We start from the raw sequence: 22501 nt of genomic DNA on the forward strand, positions 1-22501 counted from the left end.
CACTGATGGGCACTGATATGTGGCACTGATATGCAGCATTGGTGGGCACTGATAGGCGGCACTGATGGGCGGCCCTTGTGTCATCCGCTCCGTATGTCCGCATATCATCCCATCCGTTTGCGGATGATATACGGACATAATGTATGTCTATAGGGATTGAGGATGTCAGCGGATGACACCGCTGACATCCGATTTTGCATCCGTTCCGTTTTTTTTAACGGAAGAAAAATGGGGTTCTGTTCTGTTCCGTTCCAAAAAACGGAACAGAACTGAAAGGACACAAATCCGCTGACATCCGCAATCCCATTGACATGCATTATGTCCGTATATCACCTGTAAACGGATGGGGTAATATGCGGACATACGCCCGTGTGAAAGAGCCCTAAGGTTTTTTGTTTTTTTTTTAAATAAACATGTCAAACTTAACTGCTCTGTGCAGTGGTTTTGCACAGAACAGCCCCGATCCTCTTCTTCTTGGGTCCCCTGCCAGCACTCCTGGCTCCTCCCTCTTGACCAGTGCCCCTAATAGCGCGCACCGCTGGTGGCGTCCTTACCCCCCCCCCCCCACCTCCCCCACTAGGCAGCAGGGATGCCGATACACGGGACCGGCGGCCACAATTGCTCCCTGCTGAGAGAGGACTGTCAGCTGTTGTAAACACAGCCGACCGTTCTCTCTGAAATTATCACAGAGCTCCTGTGATCCTTCTATATAGGATCACAGGCCTCTATGGTCATTTCACAAGCCCCTCCCCCCCACAGTTAGTAAACACTCCCCTAGGCTCACATTTAATCCTTTGATCACCCACTAGGTTAACCCCTTCCCCGACAGTGTCATTATTACAGTAACAGTGTATATTTTTAGTACTGATTACTGTAGTAATGTCACTGATCCCCCCCAAAAATGTCAGTTAGGGGTCTGATCATTCTGCATCAATGTCACAGTCCCGCTAAAAATCGCAGATCGTTGCCATTACTAGTAAAAAATAAAAATGACAAATCTTTTCCCTAGTTTGTGGACGCGATAGCTTTTGCGCAAACCAATCAAAATACGCTTATTGCGATTTTTTTTTTTTTTTTTTTTTTTTTTTTACCAAAAATATGTAGCAAAATACAAATTGGTCTAAAAAGAAGAATTTTGATTTTTACATTTTTTTTTTTGGGAATGTTATATAGCAGAATGTGAAAAATATATATATTTTTTGTTTATAGCGCAAAAAATAAAAAATTGTAGAGGTGATCAAATATAACCAAGCTCTATTTGTGGGAAAATAGGACATCAATTTTATTTTGGTACAGTGTCGCACGACTGCGCAATTGTCTGTTAAAGTAACGCAATGCCGAATCGCAACAAATGGCCTGGTCAATAAAGGGGCAAATCCTTCCGGTCCAGAAGTGGTTAGGCCTATCCAGTTTTATTTACATGAAACCAAAGATATTTGTTTTACTTACAGAACCTAAGCATCTGTTATTGGACAGTAGAGAAGCAGAAGATTTTGATCAAGAGTTCTCCTTCTTGAACTTACAAGCCCCCCTGTCTCCAGAGCTGTCACAAGAAGAGCAGAATTTGTTTGGAGGCCCCAGTTCACAAGAAACTAGTTTATGGACAAAGCAATCAGAAAAGCTGTCCGGATTTCTTCCTTCCCAGCTACTTGATGCGGGCCTGCAGTCTGTTGGGGAAATGAGCAGTAAGTCAGTTCTTTTATATTTAATAATGGTTAGTTCATGGACCATGGAAAGTGCATAGGTTAATTGCGGTCAGTGTTAAAACACCAACCTAGGCACAATACAAAATAATTTCTAAATAAAAGTCACTTCCGGTGTTTTTTCCCAGGTGTATTTGCCACAGTTTATATATAAAAAAAAAATACAGAATTGTATTAACATATTTTCAGTTTTTTAAAATGTATCTATATAAAAAACACTTTTTTTTTAAAGGAAACCTGTACTGAGAAAAAAATGGGGGCTTCCAGTGCTGACTTCTCTTGTAAATGCTTGCTGAATCATTATAAATATGTCCCTTGGGTGAACCGCTTCAAGTGATATTAAACCTTCTTCCCTTTTTTTTTTTTTTTTTTTTTTATAGATAAAATAACAAACATGTCATACTTGCCTGCTCTGTGCAATGCTTTAGCACAGAGCAGCCCCGGTCTTCTTCTTCTTCTGGGGTCCTCTGCCTGTGCTCCAGGCCCCCTCCTCTTTGGGGAGTGCCCCCCATGGAAACACACTTTTGACACAGCGTGGATGGCCCGCCCTCGCCCCCCGCTCCCCTGTCACAGCATTTGATTGACAAATATTGATATCAATCTGCGGAGAGGGAAAGCGGCAAGAGCTGCTTGCGCACATCGCGGGATCGGATCGGGCTCAGGTAAGAAAAGGTGTGGGGGGGGGGGATGTATCCTGCAGCCCTGCAGCACAGAAGGTTCTTTACCCCAATGCATAAAGTGCTTTAAGGTAAAAAAAAACCTTAAGGCTTTAGAATAACTTTAACCACTTCTTACCCAAGGCCGCTCCTGTACTTCCTTGGGTTTCAGTGATTATAATGGGATGATGCCTGCACCTACAGGCATCATTCTGGTAACATTGTTTTCAGCCAGCAATTCTCTACAATGCAGAAGTGATCCGAGTGGCTAACATTTGCGGGGGGCGAAAGGGGGTCCCACCCCCTCTCGCCACCTCTCCCAGGCTCTCCGGTCCCATCACGGGGGCTGGGAGCGATGCAGCCGGCGGCAATGGCTGCCCTGTACAGAGAGAGAGAGGAACTGACATTGTTCCCCTCTCTATCTCTGTAACCCTGGAAACTGGGAGCTATAAGTAATTTCTCACTTCCGGTTCCGCCCCTTTGTTTACCTGGCCAGGAAAGCAGCCGATCAGACAGATATTAGTCTGATTGGCTGCATAGGGGGGCCAGAGGAGAGATTTGGGGTCTAATAGACCCCAAATTTCTGCATAAAGAGGATCTGTCACAGCCTATGCTGTCACAAGGGATGTTGTTCATCCCTTGTGATAACAATAAAGTTAGTACAAAAAAAAAGTTAAATTGTTGTATGAAATAAAAAAAAAAAAAATTAAAGCGTCCCCGTCCCACTGTGCTTACGCGCAAATGTGAAAGCATACGTTATTCCCGCACACATATGTAAACGGCGATCGCACCACACGTGAGGTATTGTCGCAAATGTCAGAGCAAGAGCAATAATTATAGCACCAGACCCCCTGTGCCACTCTAAACCGGTAACCTGTAAAGGCGTTTAAAGCATAGCCTATGGAGAATTTTAAGCACCGTAATTTGCCTCCATTCCACAGAGCAGACGCAATTTTAAAGCATGGCATGTAGGGTATTTATTTAGTCGGTGTAACATCATCTTTCACATTATACAAAAAAATTGTGCTTTCTTTACTGTTTTATTTTGTTTTTCTTTTATTCGTATATATGTGTTTTTTTTTTTTTTTCCAGTTTTAAAACCACTGCGCAAATACCGTGTGACATTAAAAAATAGATTTTTTACATGTAGGAGCAAAGTGTCCGAATAGGCTTAGGAAGGAGGTGGTTAAGGAAGACATAATAAAGAAAGGGGACAGAATAGAGAAGACGAGATGGGGGGGAAAGGGGGTTGTAAGCTAGGAGTTTGGCAAGAAAAGTGGGGGGGGGTTGTTTGGGATTTTAAAACCTATTTATCTTTATCAACTAAGCAAGTTCCCTATACAAGAGGCACACTTGAACCCCTAACCTAGCTGGAGTTTTTTGGCCACACTGGGAATAGCTCTGCAGTAGTCCGAGTTAATAAACTCCATCCAGCAGTACCATTCCGTGTGGCATTCCTTTAATCTCCCATTTATTTCATGATGTCATTGACTATTCAAAGCCAAAAAAAACAGTGACTGACTCCTAAAGTTTTTCACAGAAGAGAAATGCAGGCTTCTGCTTTGTGTGAAGCAATACCCCCTTATTGATGTACTCCTTTTCTTGGTAATCTAGCTTTCATGCCATAGGGAAAGATGCTGATTGTCTCGTAACACAAAGTCTTTGAAGCTTTGTGATTTTTTTTTTTTACCCTTCCAGAAATGTTTTTCTTTAAATAGTCCTGGAAGATGTGAAATTATGACTCCCTGGCATTACTTTATTCCAATACCTGTGGAAACAATCAGTGTAAACAAATTGGTGTTCTGTGCCACCTAATTAGAATTTTATACTTTTGCCTCTTGAAATCCACTGTAAAATTCATTTTTCGGAATCCTTGAGACTGTTCTCAATGTTGAGACTGTATAAGTGACTGTTCAGGATACAATCAGGTTTTACTGCTGCCTACAGGAAACTCAGGCACTGGCAAACAGCAAAATATCATAAGCCAGCCCTCATTATAACCCCCTCCACCCAGCATGTCTCAGTTTTGTGGTAAAGCAGTACTAAGGCCATGAACCAAAACAGAGAGGGGCAGCACCTGTATCCCTCAATGGATTAAAAAATGTTTGGATGTCCCTAATGAGAGGTGGCCAATTAAGCTGAAAAATACAAACAGGGCTCACTAGGAGGACTAAGGACTGCCTAAAGCACAGGAGCCACTGGATGGACCATACCCTGTATGAGGTGGGGCCCTTACGAGATAAGAGAACCTGCCAACACGACCAAGGGAAGAGCATGGAGGATTAACCTGATGTTCCAGTCCAGGATGGAGGAGGTCCCCGCAGGAGGCAATCGACACCACACAAAAAAGAGCCTGAGCCAGTGAGAAGCTGATCAACCAGAACCACACAAAAAAGAACCTGAGCCAGTGAGAAGCTGATCAACCTCCCTGAAAACCAAACCAAAAACCAAAACCTCCCTAAAACAGGTGGAACAATAACAAATTATCAAACATGGAAGAAGGACCCACAACCTGATGTGGTCAAAAGAACAAAACACTGGGGACTTAACTCACAAGAGGACAGGAACCCAGCACAGAAAATGCGCTCTCTCGAAAAATAAAGTGCATTTATTATTTTTTTTTCAAAGACGTCTTCAAGCATTGCACCCGCAAAGAGTAGTTTGTGGGTGCATTGTCAGGCTCCTGCAGACACTACCTCCAGCTTTCCTGTCTGTACCTCAGTACGGGCAGACAGTTACAAAGATGGAGGAAGCAGGAGGTTTTATTTCTTTCTGGAGTAAGTGTCAATAAACTTCAAGCCGTGTGCTGTGGTGGCAGATGGGACTTGTAGTTTTCTCGTTCACAGATTGCTGTGAATTAATAAAGCGGCGCGGCTGGTGCATATGGGGCGCAGGGCTGCCCCCCATCCATGCGTCCGGCCCCCTAATCTACATGCGGGGCGCTGGACGCAAGGAGTTCAATTTTTTTTTTAGCCATGTGATTAGAGCCAGAGGCTCTAATATGCTAAAAAAAAAGGGTGGGCTCGGGGCGCAGAGCACTGAGCCCCGAGCCCACCCAGTTGTGTGACAATAGCGAATGAAAATTTGCTATTGTCAGATGGATCCTCCTCCTGGCCAATCAGGAAGCAGGTTCTGAGACCCGTCTCCCGATTGGCCGAAAGAAGAAGCCATGCCATTGGGCAGGGGGGAGGAGGAGACGCAGAAGACGGGGAAGAAGTCGCCGTCGCTGTTCGCCTGCTGCAGATGGGTGAGTGAGCCGGGGGGAGGGGGTCCTGTACTGTACTGTCATGTCATGCTATGCTGTGTGTACTGTGTGCTGCCTGGTGTGGTCTGGGGGGGGGGGGGGTGTATGGTGCGTTCCGTCTGACACCCCCCCTGGCCCATGGAGCACCAGTCGCCACTGCATGTAACCTACCCCAAAAGCCAAAAGGTGAACTTTAGCCTTTAACCATTAGTATGTGTTAAACAAGCCTTCGGTAGTGAGAAATATAATATACGTTGGGTCATATTTGATATTTGAGAAGAGAATTATGCAGTGAATTTCAAAATGAGAACAGCATCATCGTCATTTGTTTTCTACCTCTTTTTGTGAAACTTAATTCACGATGCCAGCATTTCAGGATCTGCCTCAGTTCAGCAGTACTTCTCACTAATAGAGTATTGTGTCTAGTTTATAGAAAGGCTGGCTCCTAGAATTACAGAATCATGGCTTATACGCCAAAGCACTATTCATATTCAGGTAACTATATCTTAATGTTTCCTGTAGTTCATCATAGGAGCATTATGTATGCTAAATAGATTAAGCCGTGTCTGGTTACACCAGTTTTTTCACTAAGACCTGCCAGAATAAAAATAAAAGAGCTGCACTTGCAGATCTGCATCCTTATGAAGTGGGCCTCCGGGCACCAGGCCAGATCTACTTCAGTAAATGACTGTTTTGTACTGCACTGTGATTGAGTACCACATGTGTACCATGAAAGCACATGTAGTATGGTGTACTGTACATGAGTGTGAGTAATGCATTTTGTTCTTGCTGTGCCCAGGCTATTACTAATAGACATGGAAGCGAAACATCAATTCTCAGCTGCTGATCACTTTCATTTGACAGCGGTCACCTTGCAAACTAGTGCTGCTTAAATACTGCTATGTCTGCCTGACTCTGCCCAAGGGAAGGCAGACAGAGGATGATATATAGTGCTTGAATCACTTTGTAACAAGCTAAGAAAAAAAATAACCCTTTCATGTTCAGTGGTATTATTTGCCTTTGCGATCAGAGAGAGTCTAGACAACTGTGTTTTTATTTTAAAAGCAAATTCTTGAATGGACTGCTAGCACAAGCCAGGGCACCAAAAGGCTTGGTGACTTGACCCTCCCCCCCCCCCCCCCCCGACATAGGACAATGCATGGTAACCCATTGCCATGCATTGTAGTGCACTAAGGCGATGGGGTGAAATGAGAACAATTGGCAATGCACTAACACATACATTGAACTAAAAACAAAAAACAACCAGTGCTTGGTGTTTAATGCAAATCTGGACTACCACTATATCTGGATAAACACAAGCTAATAAAAAAAAATGGTGTGCTGTCTCTTTAAATGCAACATATTTATATGTGCCAAACCAAATTACTACTGTGCCATAAATTATCAATTGATTCATATCTCAATAAAAAATTAAACTAAACCATGAAGAATTATGCACTCTCTCTTTAAATATACATTGCTATAGTGCAAATACATGTGAACATGAAGTGCTTTTGTGCCATAAATTATTCCATATCACAATAAAGATATAATTCACCAAAGTGCTATGTGCATAAATCAAGTCTCTCAATAAAGTGCATATAGTCCAGCATTCATATTCTAAAAGATAATGTAAACATATAGAAATGTCCAATCAGCTCATAAATTCAGGTCCATCTGCTGCCCCACCACCAATGCTGTGATATCAGGACCGCACCTTGGAGTGAGAGATCACCACCATAGGAAGAAACTGCTTACCAAAGGGCTAACCTCCACACTATAAGTGAAGCCAACATGATTCTCCACTGTCCCCCAGGTATCAGGTCAGCATCAAATGGAACACCGCAAGACTGTACTTCGGGCACTGTTCTACACCGCCTCCGCTCCAGTGTCGCTCAAATAGAAAAAAAAACATATACCATGTCCCAATATCTTCCACACTTTGCATTTGTTTTATGCAGTACTCACAAGCATAGTCCTATAAAATGGCAACTCCCGCAGGCCAGCAGTGTACACGATGTCCCAAAATAAGCTCCGCCCTGCGCGTTTCGTGGTAGGTCACGTCTTTAGGGGATTTTTGTTTATTACTAGCACATACATGTGTTACTGTAAAACAAAGATGTGGAACTGTCCTGAAGTACCCTTGTGCATTAGATGATTAGATCTCCTGAGCATATTGATTTTGACAGAAATGGAATATTTTTGGACTCCTTTATACTTCGGTGCAGAGCCATGGCTGGGATGAGCCTTTCAGCTGGGTTGTTTGTTTTATCCAATAGAATATTGTTCTCCTGAGATTAGAAATGTGCTCTATGGGTCTGATGCTGCAGTAGAATATAGGATAAGTGTGTCTTGCTGTGCTTGGAATTTTTCTGGTCTCTGGATTCTGATGTTCCACTGCCTGCATCTAGCATAATGCTGATCTTGTATTTGAGTTATGATTTGTCTACTTCTACCACTGACCTAGCACTGAACTCGAGCTTGTTTCTATATATAAATTTAGTACCTCTCTGCTTGTCATTTAATCTTATTTCAATGATATGTGAACCTTACCTTCACTAAGAAAAACTGACTTGAGAGAATTTTTGTATTGGTAAACATATGCTGAGTAAAAGGTACCTTTTTGACATAGGAATATTATTGCCTATAATAGCAAATTATGGTCGGTGCAGCAGAAGATGGTCTGTGGGTAGTCCACGATTATGTCAAATGTTACAATAAACTATATAATCAGATGTGCAACCTCTAAATGCAGGAATAGAAACAGCGAAAAAGCCAGAAGGCCTCATTGCAGTTGAAGACAGTCGAGTAAGAATCTGCTTGTATAAGGTGATGGATGTTCACACTAGTTTTGCAGCTCCAAAGATTAGCCGTGAACAGCCACCAACACTAAAAGTGAAATAAAACATAAACATGGAGCATTAACCGTGTGCAATGCAATTACTTTAATAGGAAAGACGTGTGTACAATTCCACTCACAAATGTTTGGCGAAAACAGTGCTCATCTCTGTGGTCTGAAAAGGTCGTATTTTAGTCGGCTAAAATAGTGTTAATTTAGTCGAGAAAATTATCCTTGGTTTACAGCTGAAATGTACAGAGGTGCTGAGATCGATGAGAACAGCAGGGACCTGTTGAACTGTGGATGCATGGCGTCCCACTGCCAAGAGGGTGTAGTTCTTCCCCCTTCCACCAGCATACCTCCCAGCTTTAGAGTACACATTATGTAGCAAAGGACATACCCCTGCCAAACCTCAAGGAACACGGACCATAAGGATCAATGGATTAAAGGATTAATTACTTTTATTTTTGACTTTTCAGAATACCAAATGTAAGTTAAATTAAAGGTTTAGTGCATTAAAAACACTTGATAGTTAATGTATTTATAGAGAGTCCCTAGGTTACAAACATCTGACTTATGAACGACTCCTACTTACAGGGGGAGACAACAGGAAATGAGAGGAAATCTACCCCTAGGAAGGGAAATTCACCCCTGTAAGAGATACCATGGGAAAAAATGTGTCTCAACTGAAGCTTTATCACCAATCCTCCTTTCCACAACAACCCAAATTTTTCAAAATCCAATTGTCACAGGGACAGAAAGTGAGATGAAATCTTCTGAACAGGGGCACAGACAGCAAAACAAATGTTACAGGGGTCTTAACCCTTTCCTATGCTATCTAGAAAACTTGATTTTTTTTTTTGGGCTGGAGCTACACTTAAAAAATGTACGTGTTCCGACTTACAAACAAATTTAACTAAAGAACAAACCTACAGACCCTATCTTGTTTGTAACCCGAGGACCACCTGTAAGTGGGACAACTTTGGTAAAAAAATGGACAGATGGGTTTGGTTTGGTTCCCCAAGAGGGATAGTCCTTTCAAATAAGGGACAGTTGGGAGCTGTCAGGTGAAAACATCTATTACTGGGCAACCTGTTTTAGGGTGATTTCCCCTTTGTCAAGGCACAGGAAAGGTATACTTTTAAGAAATATGTGGGGTGCAATGGTGACCTCTCCTGAAAATGCTGTTTGTCTGTTATTCTCTTTCAGTTGCTTCTGTACTTTCTGAATCAATGACGTGGAACAAATTTGTAGATTTGGCGTTCAAAATTGATTCTGACTTTTCTTGCTGTATACTTGTTTCAGCTCAGTGATTTTGGTAGTATTAAAGCTAGTGACAGTCCGAAAACTAGCATTTACAAAAGATTGGCAGCCTACATATGTTTCTCAATACAGGTTTTCTGTTAGCAGCAGGGAAGAAAAGGGAGGTCAGTGACTGGCTGTGCCAATTGGCAGGGGTGCCTGTATTGCAAAAGTGGCTTAAATTCCAAACCTTTACCACACATGCTGTTCGCCTACAATTCTGCTTTAGGCTAGGGTCACAGTTGTTGTTTCATTAATATGACCTTTGGGTGTTTATAGACAAATCATTTTACCGATGCTCATGAAAGGATAAGTTCATCTTTTATAAACGTAATCAGGGTGTAACATGTTACTGCTGCAGCTGACCCCCCCCCCCCCGGACTTTATCATTTAATCATTAAAATAACGCACATTTTCTATTATTTTTTTTTAAACAGTGAACTTATCCTTTAAAATGCACTGTGTAAATGCAGCCTATTGATTTGAATGGGCTGCCTAACTTACCACGATGTACAAAAAATTGTGCATGCAGCATTTTTGGTAGTGAATTACTGCAGGATGCGGTGCGCAACAATGCAGGTATATTGGGGATGGCACCACATTGGTCCACTGTGTGTTCCTCACATTAGCACAATACAGTGGTGTGAATATACCCTAAAAGGATCGCTTTACTTTAAGCACGTTTTTGAGAATCCTTCCCCCTCTAATTCCCTGTCCCTCCTATACCTGATGCTATAGTTTCCAGATCAGCCACGGATCTCATGCATCTTTTATGGTGTCCTGACATGATTAACTTCAGCCTCCTTCTTCAAATGCTACTTACCTGGCAGACTCTGGTTTCAATATTTTCAGGCACTGCCCAAAAAAAAGCAGGTAAGAAAAGTGGACTCCTAATCTCAACATACAGTTTATTCTGATTCCATGACATAGAAAGTACTAATGCCACTGGATCAGCATGACAGCCACAGAGCTAGTATTTTCAGCGGATCTGAGAAATAGCAGCCTATTGTTCCCTTGTGAGGGTATTATTGGAAAGGGCAGCAATGCTCGCTGTGTGACCTCTAAAATCAGAGATATAATAAATAAATTCATGTTCCAGTAGGTGTTTTGTTTTAAATCTTAGACTGGAGAATGGCGGGTGTATCTTCGAGTGGCTTTAGACCTGACATACAGAACTCTTCTATCAAGAATACATCAGAACAAGAAACAAACAGTAAGTTTAGCATTCAACAGTGTATGATACAATGTCAGAGTACATATAAAGGCACCTGCATGACTTACCATGTAATGCACAAACCTCATAAAGTAAAACAAAAAAACAGGAATTTTGGACTCACCATAAACCCGTTTTTTTTTTTTTTTTTGGAGTCCACTAAGGCAGTGGTCCTCAACTCCAGTCCTCAGGGCCCACTAACAGGCCAGATTTTAAGTATTACCTTGGGGAGATGCAGTCTAGAGCAGTGTTTCTCAACTCCGGTCCTCAGGGCACACTAATGCCCCGTACACACGTGCAGATTATCTGAAGACTTTTGTCTGTAGACTTACCAAAACCATAGAATATGAGGTCAAACCTAAACACTTTCAATTTGTATGCAATCCGGCAGGCCCTTGCACTACATAGAAAAGGTAAATCTGAAGACAAAAGTCTTCAGATAATCGGCACGTGTGTACGGGGCATAACAGGCCAGATTTTAAGTATTACCTTGCGGAGATGCAGACTAGAATACTGCAATCACTGAGCAGTAAATGATATCACCTGTGATGTATTTCAGTTATCTTGAAAACCTGGCCTGTTAGTGGGCCCTGAGGACCAGGTTTGAGGACCAATGCACTAAGGGACACAGGAATTTTTTTACCTTTTGGTTTATACTGCCTCCTACAAAAGGATTGGACACAGCCAAATAAAATGTAGGGCAAGCTCAGGATACCCGTCCTACTACCAGCATGCCTCGGGTTGTAGCAAGCAGTACTGAAAGCATAATCATAAACAGAAGGGTATGTCCCTCAATGGACTAAATGGAGAGATTTTTATAGTGAGTTCAAAAATACTATTTTCTTTCTCATTCATTGAGGGACACAGGAAGCCTTTCACCCTCAGAATGTCAAAAGACAGTCTAAATGAGGGGTAGGCAACAACAAAGAACCACTAACAAAGTCCACTAAACAATATAAAAAAAACTGAGCACTACCTGTAGCTCAAGTGCTGCCTAAAGGACTGGCACGTTATGAGGTCACAGCTTCCGCTTGGTAACAAGATGTCAGAAAAAGAAACAACCTGGTGAAAACCTAACATAAGAAACCAATGCCTGAATAAGAAAATACCCAAAATACCTAGTGATGAATGTCTTGACAGTGTAAGGCGGGGTCATCGAGCCTTAGATTGCGATCTACTTGTCGATCATGGCTATCTGACAGGTAGACTGCAACTGCACCGCCACTGCTGACTGCCCGCCACCTCTCAGATCAGAGAGGCAATCTACAATAGGGCCAAGGCAAATGCTATCTAAGGGGCGGGCCAGATGGGAACAGGAGGGATAGCACCAATTATTGAGTAGTGAGAGTCCCCTCCCATCCAGCCCTGCAATACCTGGAGCTGTGTCTATACTAAAACAGCCACAGTAGGGCTGGGGAAAGAGGTGGGCCACGTACTGCAAAACCTGTAACTACAGTGGGGTCAGTGCCACAGGAGGCAGCATGCTAATGACAGGTCCTTAGCTCTGAGCTGGGAGTTGTAAATAAGCCAGCTGCTTATGATGCAGATGCCTACATGTACTTGCCAGAGACCTTTAACATTTATTTTGCATTATTGTGATAGCTGCCTGAGAGGAGGAATTGGTTAATGATAAGGGCTGTAGATGCAAACAGGCTGCTGTGTGTTAATATTGGCTCACATCTCTATGTGTTGGGAATGCGCTCAAAAATCGCATGTTTTCCTGACCTGCAGAGAAACATGCTGTTCTTTAGGAGACATGCAGTGATGGCTTTACTACTTAATAGCATCCCCATACAGTGTAAACCGAACCTCAGCACCATGTGGTTCAGTGCCCTTTTCCAAAAGGTTAGGGAACATCTTTCGCCACCTTTCTTGCGGGTAGGACAGCCTATTGAAATGAGCGGGCTGCTCTACATGCAGCATTCAATAGTGTGAACCAAGGTCTAGGGCCCATTCGTACTTGGCCGCACACTAAATTGGATCAGTTTAGTGTTGGGGCAGAAGTCTGTTTTAGGCTGCAGTGACATACGCCAGGGAATGTTGTGATGCATGTTCTATCGCATCACCCCACTCATTTTTATTTCACATTACTGGATTTGAAGTGTACAAAGTTACACTCTATTGATGTCACCAAACTTGCAAGAAAAAATATTGGGCTAATAAGAGAGTACCTCATCCATTTGCTAGCATTACCAAAAATCAAGATCCAAATTGTGTTGGACTTTACTGGTACCTAAAGAGGAACGGCCAGACCTTATAGTGTATAAAATGGCAATGTTTATTACAAAGAAAGTTAAAAAAACTTTCATAAACATATGCTCTCATTGGACTACATTCTCCAAATAATAGAACACCAACAATAAGTCTTTGCTATATGTTCCAAGAGGTCAATGTAATTCACATCTAATCGCTTCCTCAGGACCTCAATCTGTTGGCAGCAAAGACATTTGGCCTATCTAAGAGAGAGGGTACACTAATCAGTATATTTACATATATCAGAGAAATGGGCAACATGCTATGTCTACTGCATTCACTTACATATCACCATATAAGAGCATTGCACAAGGCTGGTGGTAAAATGAGGGGTGCAGACTGAGAAATATTGTATAGTATATCAGGTCCTGTATATAGAAACCAAGATCAATAAACAGCTAAACAACAATACACTGGCTCAATTCATATGCCGAAGGGTGTCTCTATAATAAAGTGAAATAATACATAAAGATCAATGCAGCAGGTCCAAGAGAGACCTTCTTCCCATATGAATTTCTCCAGCGGGACTGACCAACCTACAATAGTATATTATATAGTCGGACACCATCTAGCATATAGAAATATTCAGCATATAGGACAGGTTCGTGTCACTAGAAAAGAGTCCCAATAGAGGAACAAAGGAACAGTCGCTCCTCCTCATGTATAATGTGTGTATATGTAAGCCAATTTGTTCGTCCAATATAGCAAAACCAGATAATCACCTTTTTTTTCCCCCTCGCTGGAGAAATGAGTATGGGAATAATGTCTCTCTTAGACCTGCTGTATTGATCTTTATGTATTATTTACAACTAAGTAAGTGATTTTAATATGTAGACACCCAGTTGGCATATGAATTGACCCGGTTTATTGTTTAGCTGTTTATTGATCTTTGTTTCTATATATAGGACCACAGGTATATATGTTATGCACTTAATCCTGATATACCATACAATATTTCTCAATCTGCACTGCACTTTTTATCACCATCCTTGTGCAATACTCTTATGGTGATATGGAAGTGAATGTAGTAGAAACAGCATGTTGCCTATTTCTCTGATATATGTAAATGTACTGAATATTGTATGCGCTCTCTTGCATTTCTTTGCTGGCAACATTTTGAGGTCCTGAAGAAGCGATTATATGCGAAACGTGTCGACCTCTTGGAACATATAGCAAAGACATATTGTTGGTGTTCTATTATAGGGTGAATGTCGTCCAATGAGAGCATATGTTTAGGATTTTATGAAAGTTTTCGTAATAAACATTGTCATTGTATATAATATAAGGTGTGGCTGTTCCTCTTTTGTTACCAGTAAAGTCCAACACAATTTGGTTCTTGATTTTTGGTGATGTTACCAAACTGTAGTGCAGTGCATTGACATGCAATGGGTCCAGTGAGGTGCAATATTATGCAGCATGTCGGAATTTTATCAAACCTCATTGCACCACACCTTCAGGAGAATAGGGCACATCTAAAACTGTTGTTTTCATGTGCTATGTGCCCTAGCAGTGACTGATGTTCTTTCAGTGTGGAAAAACACCAATCAATGCTCCAGTGTGAACAGGCCCTTAAACACCGCTGACCTAAGTACTGTTTGTTACATTCAACTGACCCAGACCTCTGTGTCACTTACTACTTCCCTCTGAACTCTGGTTCATATAATTCTGAACTCTGCACTACTCACTCCTGTGCTCTGCATTACTTAGTCCTGACCCCGGAGTTACATACTGCTTTTACCTGATCAATAACCTGTGCATTACATACTACTGACACCCTGGCCTGTTTAGTGGTGAAACACCTGGCCTGTTAGTGGGTCCTGAGGTCTGAAGTTGAGAACAACTGTGCTGCCATCTACAAGGCGATAAATGACGTATGCAAACCATAAGAGATGCGTTAATTCCTGCCGACAACAACAGTTATCACGCTATGTTCTTTTTATCATATATCTCCATGTATGTGTGACCATTGCTGAACATAACTGCTGAGATCGGAGCTTCCTACCTTGTTTACCTGGCTTTCCTGTTTGGGCTGGAGCATTCCACATTGACTCAAAGGCTTGGTGAGGTAATTTCATTAATTTGAATGACCACAGTGTTTTGGTAAGCTGCCATCCATCAGCTGCACTTTATGGTGTCCCTTTACCTTCACTTCCCTGGTGGTGTTGGATTGGAAGAGATTATTTGGACTATTCACCATTTTTATTTATGGTTCTGAACCCTTATCATCACTTGTTTTGGGACTTTTCCAGTTTTTACAAATATTTTAGTTATTTGCACCATTTATGTCATGTGATTTAAACCTTTGTTTTTTTCACATATGTTGTTCACATATATGATTAGCGCTACACTTTTTGCTATCTATATATGACACATTCCTTTTACCCAAAAAAGCCACAGTTCCATACGAGGTCCCTGCAAACGGAGATTCTGCCCAAATGGGACAAGAATTTGCAGTCTCTGGACAATCCGATCCGAATGAGCTGGGGAACGAAAGAGTCCCAGATATGGTGGCTTCATTCTCTGGCGGTTAGGCTGGGCAAATCCTTCCTCCCCTTGTATTGGACAGTGGTAACTACGGATGCCAGCCTGTCGGTTTGGGGAGGCGTCCTCTGCAAAAATTCTGCTCCGGGGATCTGGACATTGGAAGAGTCCAGACTGCCGATCAATGTCTTGGAACTCAGAGCGATCAGACGGCTATGGCTTAGGTCAATCACCAGGGGTGCACAAGAAGTGTCCTGGTGGCTTTGGAGCTAGCCGGCATTCTAAGGTGGGCAGAATGGTTCGTTCCAGCCCTCTCCGCCGGTGCCATACACATTCCCGGGGTGGAAAACTGGCAGGCAGATTACCTCAGTCGGCAGGCGTTGGACCAAGGAGAGTGGTCCCTTCATCTGGAGGTGTTTCATCAGTTGTGTCTCCGGTGGGGCATTTCCGAGGTGGAACTGTTGGCATCTCGGTTCAACAGAACGGTGCAGAGGTTTGTGGCTCAGTCACAGGAACCTCTGACAGACGCCACAGACATGCTGGTGGCCCTGTGGGGTAAGTATTGTTTGATTTACGCTTTCCTTCCTCTCAAGTTTGTGCCAAGACTTCTACACCGGATCAAGGCAGAAGGGATTCCGGCCATCTTGGTTGCCCCGGACTGTCTTCGCCAGGCTTGGTACGCGATCTGGTGCAGCTGGTCGATGACGTTCCTTGAAAGCTTCCTCTCAGGGAGGATCCTCTGTCCCAAGGACCAATCTTCTATCCTGCTTCAGTTGCTGGCTTTGACGGCTTGGCTGTTGAACCCCAGATGCTGATGGATAGAAGTTTGTCTGAGTCGGTGATTCCAGTGCTGTTAAAAGCTAGGAAACCTACTTCTAGGAAGATCTACCATTGTACGTGGAAGACTTGCGTTGCATGGTGTGAGTCTCTTGAGGTTCATCCTCGCTCTCTCGGTGGCTCGGATCTTGACCTTCCTTTAAGGGGGGGGGGGTTAAGCAGAAACTGGCTTTGAGTACTATCAAGGGTCAGGTGTCAGCCTTAGCGGCCTTCTTTCAACAGACCTTGGCCACAAACTCGCTGGTGCGTACTTTTCTTCGAGGAGTTAAGCGCTTGGCCCCTCCAGTGCGGTCTCCATTGCTGCCTTGGGACCTCAATTTGGTGCTCTCTGTCCTCCAGAAGCCTCCTTTTGAGAATATTTATTTTATTTAAAGAAAACATTGTGTTGCCTTCCCTGTGTCCCAGGCCAAAACATCCGAAGGAAATTGCTTTGCATGCCTTGGATGTGGTCCAGGCAGTTAGGGTGTACCTGGCAGTTACGGAGTCTTTTAGGAAGTCCGATTCACTATTTGTGCTCAGGAATGGCCCTCGGAAAGGGTTGTCCACTTCCTCTGCGACCATTTCCAGATCGATCAGACGATGATTCAGGCCTATTCCATCAGGGGTCAAGTTCCTCCTTTTCCTATCGAGGCGCACTCTACTCGGCCGCTCAGTGCCTCCTGAGCCTTCTATCATCAGGCGTCAGTGACGCAGGTTTGCAAGGCGGCCACCTGGTCATCGGTGCACACTTTCACAAAGTGGATGTGTTGGCATCTGCGGATGCTTCCTTTGGCCGCAAGGTTTTGCAGGCTGCTGTTCAGAGGACCTGGTCCTCTTTGAGGGTGTATTGTTTTTTTTCAGGTGAGCTCCAGTTGTTTCGGTTGAGCTCCGGTTTACCTGGTTGGCTATAGTTAGCTTTGGGAATTTTATTTTACTGTTCCCTCCCCTTGTGTTTTAACACAGCTTTGGGACATCCCAATGGTTAAGAAGATCAGGTGTCCATCAATGAATGACAGAGAAAAGGTGATTCTTGACTTACCATAAACTATATTTCTCTGATGTTCACTAACAGACACAGCACCCACCCCTCTGTGGAGTTGTAATTCTTCTGACACTGCTTGTAACAAAACTGAGTACCTATAGCAGAGAGAGGGAGTATACCCCCTGGGACTGGCCATGGGCGTAGCCAAACTTATTTTCTGCCTAGTGTCCTACTCTTGTAGGGGGCAGTATAACCCAATGGTTAAGAACTGGCTGTGTCCATCAATGAACGTCAGAGAAATAGATTTTACGATAAGTCAAAAATCCAATTTTTGCACATAATTCCACAAACAATACCCCATAATGACAACGTGAAAGAAGTTTGTTTGAAATTTTTTTTAAATTTATTTAAAATAAAAAACAAATCACATGTACTTAAGTATTCACAGCCTTTGCTCAATACTTTGTTGAAGCACCTTTGGCACCAATTACAGCCTCAAGTCTTTTTGAGTATGATGCTACAAACTTGGTACACCTATTTTTGGGCAGTTTCTCCTATTCGTCTCTGCAGGACCTCTCTAGCTCCATCAGGTTGGATGGGGAGCATTGCTGCACAGCCATTTTCAGATCTCTCCAGAGTTGTTCAATCGGGTTCAAGTCTGGGCCACTTAGGGACATTCACAGAGTTGTCCTGTAGCCACCCCTTGTTATCTTGGCTGTTTGCTTAGGGTTGTTGTCCTGTTGGAAGATGAACCTTTACCCCAGTCTGAGGTCCAGAGCGCTCTGAAGCAGGGTTTCATCAAGGATGTCCCTGTATATTGTTGCATTCATCCTTCCCTCAATCTTGACTAGCCTCTTAGTTCCTGCCACTGAAAAACATCCCCACAGCATGATGCCACCACCATGCTTCACTGTGGGGATGGTATTGGCAAGGTGATGAGCAGTGCCTGGTTTCCACCAGACATGACACTTGCTATTCAGGCAAAAGAGTTCAATCTTTGTTTCATTAGACCAGAAAATTCTGTTTCTTATGGTCTTAGAGTCCTTCAGGTGCCTTTTGGCAAACTCCAGATGGGCTGTCATGAGCCTTTTTACTGAGCAGTGGCTTCCGTCTGGCCACTCTACCATACAGGCCTGATTGGTGGAGTGCTGCAGAGATGGTTGCTCTTCTGGAAGGTTCTTTTCTCCACAGAGAAATGCTGAATTTTTGTCAGTGATCCATCTGTTTCTTGGTCACCTTGCTCCCCCAATCGCTCAGTTTGGTACGACGGCCCGCGCTAGGAAGAGTCCTGGTAGTTCCAAACTTCTTCCATTTTTGGGATGATGGAGTCCACTGTGCTATTAGGGACCTTCAATGCTGCACAGGTGCACTCCAATCAAGTTGTAGAAACATATCAAGGATGATCAGTGGAAACAGGATGCACATGAGCTCAATTTTGAGTGTCATGGCAAAGGCTGTGAATACTTATGTACATGTGATATTTTTTTATAAATCTGCAAAGATATCAAACATACTTCTTTCACATTGTCATTATGGGGTATTGCTTATAGAATTTTGAGGAAAATTTATAAATGTAATACATTTTGGAATAAAGCTGTAACATAACGAAATGTAGAAAAAGTGAAGCGCTGTGAATACTTTCTGGATGCACTATCTATAGTACAGGGGTCAGGAGTGCAGAACACAGGCCACTTTAGAGTACAACCAAAATGATCCCCTCTTCCCAGTACAAATTACCCCCACAGTACAGGTCTACTCTTAACATCCCCAAATCTCCCCCCATCCCAGCCTGCCCCCGCAGTACAGACTCTCATCCAGCACAGAAAGCCCCCTCCCCCTTCCCCAACACAGTCTCTTTAGAACAGACCGACTTCCTCAGCACAGAACCACAACCACCAAGCACAGACCCTTCAGTACAGATTAACTCCCCTCCTAACATTCCTAAATCCCCCCTACCCCAGTACAGGCTCCTCAGTACAGACCAACCCCGCAGCAAACACTGCTGCCCCCTCCCTAACCCCCCTCCTCCACCGTCCAGCCCCTCAATACTGATGCTATCTATCCCATACAGAATCATCCGTACAGACGACCCCCCCCCTACTAATCTCTATACAGAATTCTCAGTACACAAATTCCCTTCCGCCCCATATAGAGTCCTCAATGCAGACAGTCTTCCTCCTATCCCATTTTTTTCATCCTATATAGAGTCCTAAGTACAGACAGTCCCCCTTTATCCCATATAGATTCCAGACCCCCCCCCCCCCCTGTAAAGTTCTCAGTACAGACAATTCTCTCCCCCCCCCCCCCATATAGCATTCTTAGCACAGACCGTTCCCCCTTCTTATAGAGTCCCCCCCTCCCCCCCTGACTGGTTTCCTTGCATCTCATTTACTTGGCCCGGCTTTAGCACCTACCGGCAGTGTAGTCGGCTCCGCCCCTCTCTCTCACTTGCAGGAAGATCGATGGTTAGAATCTGTGCAACCGGGCACAAGTGGGGATCACAGTGTCGCTTACCATGTGATGTCCCATCCCACACTGCAGCTGCTATTTGAATCTTCCTTTGTCCCTGCTGTGAGTGCAGTGCAGGCAGTGATCTGTGAGAGTTTCCACCACATTTCAGCTGAAAACAAGCCCTGGGTGCGAAGGCCACATATAGTGGCCTGGAGGGCCGCATTCGGATTTCAGATTCTCATTCATTTGACACATCTCTTAAGACTTCCCTTCACTGGAACTAAGGGGCCAAGCCCAACCCCTGAAAAAATAACCCCGCACCATAATCCCCCCCTCCACCAAATTATTTGGACCCGTGCACAAAGCAAGGTCAATAAAGACATGGAAGAGTGAGTTTGGGATGGAGGAACTTGACTGGCCTACAGAGTCCTGACCTCAACCTGATAGAACACCTTTTGGATGAATTATAGTGCAGTGTGCGAGCCAGGCCTTCTTGTCCAACATCAGTTCCTGACCTCACAAATGTGCTTCTGGAAGAATGGTCAGACATTCCCATAGACACCCTTCTAAACCTTGTGGACAGCCTTCCCAGAAGAGTTGAAGCTGTTATAGCTGCAATGGGTAGGCCAAATCAAAATTGAACACTAAAGACTAAGACTGGGATGCCATTAAAGTTCATGTAAAGGCAGGTGTCCCAATACTTTTGACAATGGTGAAGCACAAGAAGTTATAGGCTCACTTGGTTTCTGCCAGGATAGCAGCCGAACACAGGGAATTCAACCACTTTGTAAAATCTACTGGCTTGCTATGAGTTAAGTCCAACAAGGTGTGTGCCACCTTCTGGACTTGTCTCTTTTATTTAAAAACTAAAGTTTTACTGAGTATGGGGAGGGGAGGGGGAGTACAGCTATCACTATACTCCCTGAGCTCTGAAGGGACGGTCTTCTCACACACAGTAGTTTTGCCCACCCCTCCCCTCTGCTGTTCATTCACAGAAGGCTTTGTATTTTGTGAATGGTTTTACATAATACAAAGCACTTTGTGATTGAGCAAGAGGAGGGGAGGGGCGGGCACAGTGGCTGTAGGCAACTCTGCAGTCACAGAAGCTGAGACCAGAAGGTCCAGGTCAGAGCATCAATAGTATAGCTATGCTCCTTTATCGGAGGTTGCCAGGTGTAAACAGACAGCAGAGTCCATTTACTCCCAGCCTCCCATAGAGCAGAATGGGCTCTGTCCATATCCAATCAGCACTAGGGGATCAGCTCACAGATTCCCTGCTGAGTGGAACGGAATCCACCTTGTGAAAAATGGCCCTTCTAATGTATTGCATGCCATAATAACAATCTCTTGAGAATACAGCTAAAGTTTTTATAGTAAAGACATTTAAGAATTTTTTCCATTCCAAGACAGATCCCATATATCTAAACCAGCGTTTCTCAACCTTTTTTCAGCCAAGGCACCCTTTAAAATTATGCACAATCTCAAGGCACCCCATTCTAAAATGTAAAAGAAAAATAGTTTTACATAATGCAGCGGCATTGACATACATAGGACACTTAAAGCTAGCGATTACTTATTTTATACGCCTTTGCACACTGGTACTGACTAGTATTCCAGTGTTTCTCCTCTCCCTCCCTCCCTCCCTCCCTCATTCAGCTAATGTGACCCCAGTGCAGACGGAGAAGGGCAACCAAGGACATCCTTAGGTCCTTAATTTCGCCCTTATCAATTTATGACATTATCATTTATTAGAATCCCAACAGCTGGATCACCTGATGCCCAAGGTTGTAATGCTGCACAAATTAAAACCTGTGGCTTTGTGTAACAAAAAAAATGCAGGTGAGATCCACCTGCCAGCATGCTGAGAATTTTGGGCAATTTTTTGCATTTTGCCAAGACACCCCTGAAGAGCCCAGAAGGCACCCTGGTTGAAAAAGGCTGATCTAAACTGTTCCTTGTATCTGCACCACTGTCAAGAGTAAGGTCTGCCATTTTCTTTATCCTTGTCTGGCTGTGAACAGGTCATGCCATCTTCAGGATTTCAGCTATTGTTTATTTCCCGTAGTCACAATTAACATTCTTTGCATTTGTTTGTTGCAGAAAATACAGAAATGTCAACGTGGCTAAACATGTTTGCGGATCTTGACCCACTTGCAAGCCATGGTGCCACCAAACATTCAGAGGATGAATTGTTTAGTGCATGAGTGCCTGGACAAGGTGATGTAATAAATGAAAAGGAACATGTCCTAAATGTTTTACTACAGATTCAAAAAAGTGACACCTTTTGAACTTTTCTGGAGCCTACCACACTTGAAGATTACCACTGTGGGATTTATGGTAACACTGCTACCACATCAAGTAGATCCAGCAACCAGCTCTGGCTGCAAAGCTAGATCCCATTGGGTATCATTCACCTATTCGAATTAATCACTGAATTTGTTTTATTTTAAGCAGAGTTAAACATTTTAAGACAGATTTGTTTATTTGTATATACTAAAAGTATAGATATATAGAGTTAAGAAACATGAATTCCTGTAAAGTTAAATAAAAAAACTTTAAAT

The 22501-nt window shown here is 43.3% G+C and overlaps 1 protein-coding gene across 2 annotated transcripts in view; it reads left to right on the plus strand.

The window, feature by feature from the left end:
- Positions 1-22214, plus strand: part of ICA1L (islet cell autoantigen 1 like) — a 71766-nt gene extending 49552 nt beyond the window's left edge. For both annotated transcript variants that reach the window (XM_082261314.1, XM_082261313.1), the window contains 3 exons: positions 1452-1685; positions 10868-10957; positions 22041-22214. In XM_082261314.1, coding sequence (XP_082117440.1) covers positions 1452-1685; positions 10868-10957; positions 22041-22144 — 428 coding nt within the window. In that variant the 3' untranslated portion in view covers positions 22145-22214. The remainder of the gene's footprint in view (positions 1-1451; positions 1686-10867; positions 10958-22040) is intronic.
- The last annotated feature ends 287 nt before the right edge of the window (positions 22215-22501 follow it).

This window comes from Pelophylax lessonae (assembly GCF_965119305.1).
Source record: "Pelophylax lessonae genome assembly, chromosome: 6".
Lineage (NCBI taxonomy): Eukaryota > Metazoa > Chordata > Amphibia > Anura > Ranidae > Pelophylax > Pelophylax lessonae.